A 12,569-nucleotide genomic window follows, 5' to 3' on the forward strand; every position below is an offset into this window, starting at 1 on the left:
TCAGTGGGTTGGGAAAGGTTAAAATGTATTCTAAGTTTATATTAAAAGTTATAACTCAAATAAAATAGTTATTAGTCAGGGAAATGAGAGAAACTAAATTAAAAATTAGCAAGATTTACTTTTTAAAAAATATTTACTTTTTAAAATATTTAAAGGTGCGGGAGTAACAATGCACACATAGAACCCTAAGGTCAGATCTATTGTTAATTAGATTAGGATTATCCTTAAGTTTAAAAATTTCGTAAATTTCCATAGAGCACAATCCACAGCCATATCTTCTATTTCTATAAGGTTGTGCTCTCCTGACGATTTCCCATTTAAGATTAAAATCGATACCATTTTCCTTCAATTCCCAAGAGGGAATGGGGAGTGGGGCTTGTTTGTAGTTTGTAGAGAAAACATAAAACGTGCCTGAAAAAAAAAAACATGGTATTTCCTGCCAACTAAAACACACGAGGAACTATGAAAGAAGGCGAATAAGTACCGGGGATTGAGGAAAGAATAAAGAATCAACAGTCGATCGTTCTAGAACTCCTAGAATAAAAAGGCAAACACCTGAAAGACTTTCCCCTCTATTCATTACTAAATGTCTTTCCCTCTTTTTTATTGTTAAAAGTAAAGAAGCTAAAAAAGATCGATCGTATTTCAGTCTAATTGTCACTGTAAGTGACTGAGGCTTTCTTTTCTCTGTTTCTATCGCTTCACTCCTTTTCTCTACGGTTAAGAGAGTGAAGGTGCGTGATTCAGTGGTTAGGGGTATTCGGCCCATGATCGTAAAGTCATGAGTACGATTCCCTGCGGAGCGCTGTTTTTTGAGCAAGGTACTCTATTTCACCATGTTGCAGTCCACTCAGCAGGCTAAAATGAATTGTAGCTGTAATTCAAAGGGGCCAGCCTTGTCACATTCTGTGTGAGGTTGAATCTCCCTGAGAACTACCTCATCGTATGCATGTCTGTAGAGTACTCAGTCACTTGCGCGTTAATTTTACGGACAGACGATTCGTTGATCAGATAAACAGGAACCTCGTCGTCGTAACCGACGGAGTGCCATTTTTAAAAAAGAGTGAAAGAAAAGGAAATGTTCCATATCATAAGACAATAATGTTATGTGTTTAGTATAAGCAGTGAAAGTTAAGACGAAATAATTTCTACTCCGTCGTGTATTCGCCGTCGACTCACGCTCGGTTTGATACCAACAGCCTGCACATCGGTGTTCATTTGGGGGCTTAACCTCCAGTTCTGTGAGACCAACAAATACCGCTGTTAGGACTGGATTAATACCCATAATCACCCTAACGACTAAAAAAATTTTCCTGCCCCTATATAGGATCTTTTTTCGTTTTCTTCCAGCCCCTTGAAGGTTTATCTTGCTCCAGCCCACTCAGTTGGCCAAAATGAGTTGTAGCTGTAATTCAAAGGCACCAGCCTTGTCATATTCTTTGTGAGGTCGAATATCCCCGAGAACTACATTAATGGTATGCATGTCTGTGGATTACTCAGCCACTTGCGAGTTAATTTTATCCTCGTATGGTAATGAAAAGTGAAAGTGTCATCCTATATTTGTTGTGTCTGTATCTATGTATCAACTTTTCTTTCGATCTATGTGTCTACTGTCTCTCACTTTCTCTCTTTCTCTTTCGCTTCCTCTGTGTCCTTCCTATCTCCCGCTTTTAATTAAACAATGTGTGTATGTATCTGTGTGTCAAATTTTCTTTCGGTCTATGTATCTACTTTTCTTGCGATGTAATAAACATTTAGAAACACAAAACGAACGCCGTCACCACTCACTGTCTCTTTCACTCTCTCTTTCTCTCTTTCTCTCTCACTCTTTCTTTCTCTCTCACTCTTTCTTTCTCTCTTACTTCCTCTCTGTCCTCCTCTCCCTTGCTTTACCACTGACTTCTTCCTTTGAAGTTAGTGCGGCACACACCGCAGGTGCGTACAAAAAGAACAAGTTGGCATATTAATGTTATTGATTAGGTAACTACGTCTAATATAAATGTGTAAGTGTTTATAAAGTATTTCATTGTTTTAGGTAAATTTTAAAATAAAATATCTTAACCTTTTTCAGGTTTCATGAGGAATAAAGTGAAAGAAATGAATAAAAAAGCAATAATTCCCATTCTGTGTTTGGTTACCACAATTTCCATATTTGTTATACGGAGTTTCAACCTGAATAAGGAAAGCATGCAATTGATAGAAATGGAAATTAACAAAGGATTCTTGGTTGATTCGAAAACGTGCAGGATACCAAATATTGATCCATTCGACATTTCTGTACGTAAATATTTCTCGATAAGTAAATGGCAACCCTGTCCAGGTAAAGCTTCTTTGACATACCAAGAGGATAATATTTTGAGAATTAATAAAACTGTTATCATACAAAGGTATAAAAACAGTTTTCATTCATGCAAAGTATATCCAATAGTGAGGAATGATACTGACGATAATCATATCGACTACCTGAAGGAATCTTTACAGTTTAAATCAGATGTGAATATAACTCATGAATTTATTAGAGTTCAGTGTTTTAATAGAGACAATAAAACAATTTACACAAATTTCCACGCCTTTGTCCAGATGAAAAAATTACGGCCTAAGGATATGAATCCATATAATATTGGTTACGATGGCATTGACTCTTCAAAAGATTCTATGAAAAACATTGATTTTTCAAACATTGTAGAAAACAAACTTTCACTGAATGTTCTTTTAATTGGAGTTGATTCAGTTTCACGACTGAACTTCATACGACAAATGCCATTAACTCGTCAGTTTTTATTAAATCATGGCGCTATTGAAATGTTAGGTTACAACAAAGTGGGTGATAATACATTTCCCAATATAATACCATTTCTTACTGGTAAATACCTAGAAGAACTACCTGAATCAAAGAAACTGGAATGGAAGCCATTTGATAAATACGATATAATTTGGAAACATTATAATAAATCCGGGTACGTTACTATGTTTGCAGAAGATTCAACATCTGGGGCAATATTTAACCACTTGAGATACGGTTTTAAGAAACAACCAACTGACCATTATTTGAGACCATTTGCACTTGCAAGGGAGAAACAAAGTTCTCTTTGGTCAAATAATAATTTTTGTTTTGGTAATCGAATGGAACCAGCTATTGTTCTACAATACGCATATGATTTCATCAGAGTCTACAAGGATAAGCCATATTTCACTTTAACGTTTATTACACGTATTTCACATGATGATATGAATGCGGCTGGACGTGGAGATTTTGAATATCTGAGGTTCCTTAAGAAATCTTTCAAACAAAACCTACTAAACAATACTATTTTGATTTTCTTTTCTGATCATGGAATTAGGTTTGGCTTATTTCGCAAGACTTATGTTGGTCGACTAGAAGAACGACTTCCTGCTATGTATATCCTTCTACCAGAGTGGTTCAGATACAAATTTCCGACATTCTGGAATAATCTCAAAGTAAACACTCACCGATTGACAACACCATTTGATATCTATGAAACCCTACAAGATATTTTGGATATTGAAAAAGCAGCAGAACATTATAAATCTAATGAAATTGACTACAAAAATCTAAAACGCATCAGCCTGTTCAGAAAGATACCTTTAAATCGTTCTTGTGAGGCAGCACGTATTAAACCACACTGGTGTACATGTCACGTCTTTACTTCAGTTGCTCTTAATGATACCATTGTAATTATCGTAACTAATTACCTCGTGAATTATATAAACAACATGACATCAAATTCTAGTAAAGTGTGTGCCAGGTTAAAATTACAGGAAATCAAAAATGCTGAAATTTCAGTGATGAATGACAAGGTACTTTCCTATTTAGGTAAAGGAGTTCAGACTTATAAGGATTACCGAATTATTATGCAGACACTTCCCGGTGAAGGTTTATTTGAAGGATCAGTAAGATATTACAGTGACAATGAGCAATTATCATTGTTGGGAGAGATTAGTCGAATAAACCGCTATGGACATCAATCTGACTGTATTCATGACTTTATCCTGAGGAAATATTGCTACTGTAACAAATAGCATTCTTTAGTCCTGTTTTGGCAATGTCTAATTATATTAGAACATATCAAACTACTTAAGTTATTTTTTTGTATTTGATGGTCTCTATATCTACAATACCTAACAACATGTTTGATGCGAAACTGTTTACATTTTATTGTGGAAACTGTCTAATGTATTAGAAGTTGATGTAATGTTGCACACGAATTATAGGATTTCGTAAATGTGTATTTTTTTTTTAACATCGCAGCTGAAATCGCTGTATGACAGACGTATCGAACACTATTACGTTAAAGGTTGGAAACAATCAACCATATGTGAGTTGTCTACAACATATCATCTAATCGAGACAGTAAAACGTTACTCTTTCCCTCTCTCCTCAACATATACGAGCGTGCATATTTTGTATATGTGCTCATGGACGTGATTTGTGTGTCTGTTTAAAACTGAAAAATAAATATTCACTACATGTTTTGAAATTTTAGTTTATTTGTAATTAATTGATTATTCTCTCCATTACAATTCAGAGTTACATGTAAGTATACATGTCCACTTTTTCAAACCATTTCCAACAATATTTCAGTAACTGAAGCGGAGTACTGAGTTTTTTTTTTTTTACTTTTATATAATAAAAACGCTATTCTCACCCCACTTTTATTGATCACTATCTATGAAGCAAGAACAATCAGTTAAATATAAAGAAACATCGGTACCTTTTCTCTTTGAAGAACAAACAAATTGCATTTAAGAAACTTTATAACATACGACTCTCGAAAAGTGCAAATGTAATCAAATACATGACCTCTACTGCAAGAGATTAATCACCGAGTTACCCGAAGAGAAGCTTGTATTCTAAGTCACAAGTGGCAGATGTCATTCTAAGGCCTTCAAAGACTTTCAATCTGATCTCATCACTCTGATTAAAAAGTAGGTTTCCGACGCCACATCAATTTCTTCCAGTAATTACATAAAACGCGTGAAACAACTCACGACATCCGCATACATTCCAGTTAAAACAAATTTTGTATTCGAACTAAACTCCATTATAAAGGCCAACTAAAGTTTAAAAAATCCCAAGTGCTGCCATAAACTCAAACAATAGAGATATACTTTTTCAGTTTGTAGTAGAAAACTGTGTAGACAACTTCGTTATCTTCAAACCTTCCATCACTATTAAGGATCAAACAGCATTTCTCGGTACAGTTTCAACTGCAGGTTAATAAACTCACCCAGAAAAAATGTTGATAGCGTGCAAGTGCATACCCGATGCAAATAGCTTTAAATTCAGATTATTGCAAAGAAATGACAGTACCCTTGCTTTTTAATGATTTCATAGTATAAAAAACAAACCTTTCTGTCCATTCACCCAATGAATAATTTTTTTTTATCTATTTCCCATGAAATCCCTTCTCCTTGGACATCAGGACATGATTTGACTTGATACATAGATAATAATGAAGGCCAGTATGATAAAGTTTCCTGCTGTGGGGTGATTTTTAGTTTCACCCGTTTTTGACTTTCCTTAGATCGTAAAAGCACGTCCAACATACAATCTCTTTCACCAAAGCAATCAGATACGGGAAAACTGGTTGTCTGTCCAATTATAGGACTGTGGCATAGCGATCTCCACGATGAACGCGACCGATAGCCAGATTACTCTTGCATATGACAAGACACCGGCTGCTCGACGTGATTTTAATGAGTCAGCAATACTGGGATAATGTTAAGTCTTAGCCAAGGAAGAACACTTTGACAGGCATGATAAAGTTGGTGGCTTTCATATATTGAAATCAATGACAACACTATCAAAATACCAACGGAAAAGAAATGGTATAACTCTCAGCCAGAAAATGTCTCTAAGAACGATAAAATATACTCTGATCCGAATATTGTTACGAAGAACCACCATAGGAGTAAGTGCCTCCTAATCGACATAACAGTTCTAATGATAATGTATTCTCAAAGATAGTGGAGAGTAATTACTCAATTATAAAGATTTCGAAGTAAAGATAACTAAAATTTTGAGGCTGGAAAGAGGAACATTAGGTCACCCAACTCCCAATCACAATATTAGATGCTCTGGGACTAATTAAAAACATGAATAGAAATGCATAAGCATAACCCCATAATATGACTATAAACAAGAGAAAATGACACCACGAGACACAGAACACATGATGCATAGACTATTATTAATTGATTGAAAAAGGCAAAAACCAAAATGAAACAATTTTCATATCCAGTTACAACAGAGTTGTGTTCGGTAATGAAAGCATGCAATTATATTTAGGCTACTGAATATGACTTGTAAGAAGAATTATTTTTAATTGAAGCACAAGGCTATCGACCCCAGTATTTGGCTGGTACCTATTTTATAGATTCTGGGGGCGGAAATGAAATGAGAAATTAATTTCGTCAGGATTCGAAGTCAAAACGTAGAAGAGCGGAACGTAGAAAACTGGAACATATATCCCAAATATTTTGTGTAACGCTCTAATGATTCTGCATTCCGTAAGAATCAATATCTGTATAAACATTGGATACTGAGGGAACACTGCATGAATGAATCAGTCGAAGTACATCAACAAATATATGTCAAAGTATATTAATTGTTATATCAAAATGCACACACACACAAACGCACGCTCGCGCGCACTCACACACATAATTACAAATTAAAAGCAGCTCTAGTAATGTTTACATTGTCGGTTGCTCATATATAATGTATGTATTTTGTTTATATGCTGAGGGATATCGTCTGGGGAAAATTCCTTATACGATGACGAATATTAAAGGACGCCGGGTGTCCCAGACCAGGCGAGGCAACTCGCCCCGAAGGGATCGAGAATGGAAGATACGAGTATTTCACCAATTTTGTGACTTATCATTGCAATGTACTCAGATCACCTCAGAACGAAACGATTGTTTGTATGTAAATAGAGTAAATTAATTTGCTGATGTACGGCGGTGTAGCACATATGAAATAAAATTAAATTACACACTTAAAGCAATATCAGTCGCACATGCATAGTGTATGTGTTTTGTTTAAACGCTCATTTGCTGCGGGACAGCATCCTGGCAAAGCTCCCTACACGACACTGTTAAAGAACACCAAGTGTCCCACACAAGACCAGGCGAGACAACCCGTCCCGAAGTGATCGACAATGGTGTATATTGATATTTCGCCATTATTAAGGCTCCTCAATACCATGTGTTTGGATCACCTCGAAACGAAAGAAATCGCTGGTCTGGGACATATATAACTGTTCAATATTTGGTAGATTGAGGCTAATTTCTACTGCATCACCTGCTACACTTCCGTGTTGCTGGAGTGTGTGCAGCATTATGTGTTCTTTTCTGATGTTGGGAGTGTGCGAACTCTTCTCGGTACTGTATTGTTTTTTTTTTCCTTGAGGTGTGGTGCTGTCTTTTGTTGTACTACTGCTTGTATTCTGTGTTGAGTGTGTGATACTTTGGTTTTTCTAGCTTGCTGCTAGGGGTTTATTTCACTGGGTATACGCTGTATAGAGTGTGTCTTGTATTTGTGGGTTGTTTTGTTTAGGTTGTATTATTGGATGGATAATGTTTTGCGTAGGATGTGGGCTGTTCCTTGCAGTGCTATTTTTTGGACAGTGTGTAGTGTTGAAGATCTAGGTATAGCTTCTACATTTTTTTGTTCATATGATTTTTTATCATGTCCAATGCTCCAATTATTATCGGCATTGGTTTTACCTTCATGCCACACATTTTAAATACTTCAATTTTGAGGTTTTTGTACTTCGACAGTTTCTCCACTTCTTTTTTGACAATATTTTGGTGAGAAGGGACTGCAATGTCTATCAATAAGTAGGTGTTTTTCCCTAATCCTTGACCATTAAGTCTGGGTGATTAGCTTTTATTTCTTTGTCGGTTTATATCCCAGATGATCGTTGTCTTGTACCTTGCTTGGCACATGTTTATACCACCTGCTGTCAGTTTTGATTTTGGAATGTTGGCATATTGTCCAGTGGATGTAACCGCTTGCTTTGCCGTGTCTTTATATACACATTCTGCATTCGGTGTTGTGGCTTGTTTTCATTATTTTGGTTTTATAATTGTTTGTAATCAGGCATTGGTCTTGTGCAGCGAGAATCAGTTCTTCCGTTTCGGCTTTTAGTCCAGAGCTTTTGAGTCATTGTTGGATTTTACATAGGCTCACTTCCTCTCTGTCAAGTCTTGCAGGGTATTGGCCATGAAGTCATTTTTCTTTCCATTTCTTCTTCAGTATCTTTTGTAATTCTGTTTCCATGTTGTTTTTTGTCTCTCTGACCATTACTGCTATGTTGTCATCTGAGGTTAGTGTGTCAGCGTAATTTACTTCTGTTTTGTATTTTGTCACCTCCTTGTGTATAGACTAAAGCGGTTTCTTTTTATCAGGTGAATTTATTACATGCAGTAGTCTGCCACTCTATGTTTCTAAGTACTTTGCTAGTCCAACTGTTGTTATTTTATAGTAGTTTTCTATCTGTATCAGGTCACGATCTCCTTTTGAGCGGGGTAGATATATTCTATTTGCGTCTGCTTCGGGGTGGTGACCACGGTACACTGTTAGTAGTTTTCTGGTTTTCCTATCTAGGTTTCTCAATTCAGGCTTGTTTTTTTCCTTTTAAAGTCCTCCATAATTGCTCGGTTTAGCAGAAGTTGCTCCTTACAGCCATACATTCCTCTCCGGCACATTTTTTGTTCTTCTGATAAGACATTGTTGCTTTCTAAGTGTTTTATAAGCCGGTTATAGATGACTGTTGTCAGGGTTTTGTAGGATATTGATAGGCATGTTATTGGTCTGTAATTTTGTGGGTGCACGGCGTCTTTGATTTTGGGAATTAGGGTGGTTTGCCCTTCCAGCATCCTGTTATCAATAAATTAAACGCTGCGGCTAAGTGGTTATGGGTACTGGTGAAGTGTTTCAACTAGAAGTTGGGTGCCTTGTCTTTCCTTGGAGTTTTCCAGTTGCTGGTACTCCTCAGTATGTCCATGATCTCTTGGCTTGTGATAGTGGGCCATATCTGTTGTTCTATTGTGTTCTTCCTTTCCTTTTCTCGACTAATTCACTGAGCATCTTTATTGTGTTTCTTTTGTTTGCTCCATATTGCTTCCCAGTATATCTGAATCGCTGATTTTGTTGGCATGGCATCTATTCATATAGTTTTTTGTTTAACTTTCAAAAAAAAAAATTGTGTTCCTCCTCCTCCTCCTCCTCCTCCTCCTCCTCATTATTATTTAAGACGTCGCACAGTATCCCATACAGTGATGTTGTTGACTGAAGATATTGTGTCTTCCGGGGGTTTGTACGGTCAGTCAAGTCACAAGGTACTTTACGCAAAATTCGTCTAGTTCCAAGTAATGCCGATTTTTGCAATACACCTAGATTGTAGAGAAGTTGTAAAGTTTCCAGATCTTTTTTTTCAAGTTGGGTGGTATTGACCCCAATGCTCCGATGACGATAGGGACAACCTTTATGTTTGACTCTCGTAGCTGCCACATCTCGGCGATGTCAATTCTCAGGTCGCCATATTTATCAATCTTTTCTCTTTCTTTCATGATGATATGTTGATCTCCTGGCACTGTCACGTCGATTATTAGGCACTCTTGCTTGTCCCTTCTAAAGTTTGCTATATCCGGCCTTAGGGGCTTATTATTATTAAGGCGGCGAGCTGGCAGAAACGTTAGCACGCCGGACGAAATGCTTAGCGGTATTGCGTCCGTCGCTACGTTCTGAGTTGAAATTCTGCTCAGGTCGACTTTGCCTTTCATCCTTTCGGGTCGATAAATTAAGTACCAGGGAAACACTGAGGTCGATGTAATCGATTAGTACTTTCTCCACAAATTTCAGGCCTTGTGCCTTTAGTAGAAAGGATTATTATTATTATTGTTGTTGTTTTTTTCTTCTTCAAATTTTCTTCAATTTCTCGCCGGGTGTTTTCCGTACACCTAGGGCGGTGAAGGTCATTGTATGCATTCCCAGTTTACACACGTAAATTCACAGGTAAAATATGTATTTAAAAAAGTTAATAAATAGATAAATTCATGAATGGATGTTGTTTTCACAGCGATAATGCTCTTCTCAGTACATGATTCGTTCCAGTTAACACGATGTTTTGCACTTCCTATAGGGATGGTAAGCCTGGTATCATTTTCAAATAGGTTTCAGTACCTTTTTTTTTATCATTCCTAGAGATCCTACAATCACTGGTACGGTAGTCGCCTTGAGATGCCACGTTTTTTTCAGTTTCTATTAGCAAGTTTTTATATTTACTGACCTTGTCAAATTCTTTCGGCGCTATATTATGATCGCAAGGAATACTCATGTCAATTAATAAACACATCCTTTTTGTCTGATCTTTTATAATAATATCCGGTTTATTAGCTTTTATAGTTTTGTTGGTATGTACGGGGAAGTCCCAGAGAATCGACACATTTTCTCCCTCAGTCACAGCTTCAGGATGGTGTTTATACCATTTTTCAGCGTTTTGATTTTATAATGCCGATATATTGTCCATTGTAAATACTGGCCGACTCTGTTATGTCTTGCTTTATATTCTACAGATGCTAAGACTCTACACCCTGAGGTTAGGTGGTCTATAGTTTCAATGTCATTGTTACAGAATCGGCATTTTGGGTCAGCTCCATTTTTTTTATCACATTGTCTTGGTAGTTCCGGTTTAATAAGCTTTGGTCTTGAGTAGCTAATATGAAACCTTCACTCTCTGCTTTTAGCCCTGAGCTTCATAACCATTGATGTGTGTGTTTCTGGTCGACATCAGCTTGTTTGCTACAGGTCACATACTTGCCATGCAGAGGTTTCTCTTCCCATCTGCTAGCTAGTTTTTCATGTGCTTTTGTCTTTGCAATTAATTTTATTTTCTTTCCAGCAGCAGTTGGCGCATTTCCTTCAACCTGATCAATCTGGTAGGTATCTAAGACATCAGTAGCGAATTTTTTGCTCTCTTTCAGAATAGAGTGAGATGTTTCGGTCTTTCATGTTTTTCAACAAATTTTAGCATCCAATCGTTGGTTGTTTCAAGATATTTGGCCATTCCGATTGTTGTGGTTTTGTACATAAGTTCAAGCTGGATCAAGCCTCGACCTCCCTGAGCTCTGGGAAGGTAAAGACGATCCACGTCTGCTTTTGGATGGTGCATCTTATTACAAGTCAGTAGCTTGCGGATTTTTCTATTAATTTTCATTATTTCGCTGGTATTCCAATTAAGCACATTGAAGCTATAAAGAACAACTGGGACTGCTAAGGAATTTATGGCTAACACCTTATTATATTCATTCAGCTCAGACTTCAGAACTGCTCCAACTCTTCTATAACATTCCTTCCTAACCTTCTCTTTCATGCTTGCATGCTGGATACCAGAGCCTTCATTTATTCCTAGGTATTTATAGGTTTGTTCCTGTTCAAGTTCCTTTATTACTGTTTCGACATCTAGTTCTATTGGACTTGACTTTACTAGTTTCCCTTTCTTAAAATGGCACACTTTTCAAGGCCAAACTCCATCCCGATATCATCACTGAATCCTTTCACAGTATATAGTAGTCCTTCAAGCTCTTCATCATCTTTGCCATATAGCTTTAAATCATCCATATAAAATAGATGGCTTATTTTCTTGTTGTCAATTTTGTAGCCATACCCTGTTCTATTCAGATCACTTGAGAGTGGTATTAATGCTATGCAGAAAATTAGTGGTGAAAGTGAGTCACCTTGGAAAATGCCACAGTTTATGCTAGTATTGTTTGAGCGCAATACACCATTAGTATGATATAATTGGAGCTTCGTGTTCCATAGTGACATATTATACTTTAAAAAAATCTGAAATCACAGGAGAAATTTTGAAAATGTCCAGCGATTTCAGAATCCACGAATGTGGTATGCTGTCAAGGGCTTTTTTTATAATCAATCCATGAAGAGCTGAGATTTCTGCGCTTGTTATGGTAGTACTCAAGGATCATGCGATTAATTAGGAGCTGATCTTTGCATCCGTATGAGCCTAGTCTGCATCCTTTTTGTTCAGTGGGAAAGAGGTTATTCTCTTCCATAAACGTATATGTTTTCTCCGCTAGAATGGATGTCAAAATCTTATATGTAGTAGACAAACATGTTATAGGCCGGTAGTTTTTGGGGTCTTTGGTTTCGTTATTTTTGGGGAGTAGGTTAGTAATACCATTTGCCATCCAATGGGGAGTTTTTCTGGGTCTTTCATAATACTATTAAATAGTATTACTAACATTTTGTGTGCGGACGAGAGTGATGAGAGCCAGAAATTTGGTACTCTATCAGTACCAGGGGATTTCCACTTATGAGCTTTCGTTAGTGCCCTCCTTAGGTCGGCGATTGAGATGTCTTCCCATACCTGTTCTTGTAGATTTTTGTAGGCATCTTGGGTGTGTTTGATCCAGTCTGCATTTTCATTGTATGGTTTCTCATCACTCCAGATCCCTTTCCAAAAGTTTTCAACTTCTTCCATTAGGGGTGGATTTTCAATGGTTATTTTTTCTTTCCCTAT

At 36.9% G+C, this 12,569-nt stretch overlaps 1 protein-coding gene across 8 annotated transcripts in view; it reads left to right on the forward strand.

Annotated features, from left to right (window-relative positions):
• The window catches only part of LOC106876253 (uncharacterized), a 46,467-nt gene extending 41,963 nt beyond the window's left edge, over window positions 1-4,504 (forward strand). For 7 of the 8 annotated variants that reach the window (XM_052975502.1, XM_052975505.1, XM_052975506.1 and 4 more), the window contains one exon: window positions 2,072-4,504. In XM_052975502.1, coding sequence (XP_052831462.1) covers window positions 2,077-4,041 — 1,965 coding nt within the window. In that variant the 5' untranslated portion in view covers window positions 2,072-2,076 and the 3' untranslated portion in view covers window positions 4,042-4,504. Of the gene's footprint in view, window positions 1-1,392; window positions 1,476-2,071 lie in introns of those variants that run through there. The other variant, XM_014924744.2, reaches the window with a different exon arrangement.
• Window positions 4,505-12,569: the final 8,065 nt, after the last annotated feature.

This window comes from Octopus bimaculoides, chromosome 21, assembly GCF_001194135.2.
Source record: "Octopus bimaculoides isolate UCB-OBI-ISO-001 chromosome 21, ASM119413v2, whole genome shotgun sequence".
NCBI classification, from domain to species: Eukaryota; Metazoa; Mollusca; class Cephalopoda; order Octopoda; family Octopodidae; genus Octopus; species Octopus bimaculoides.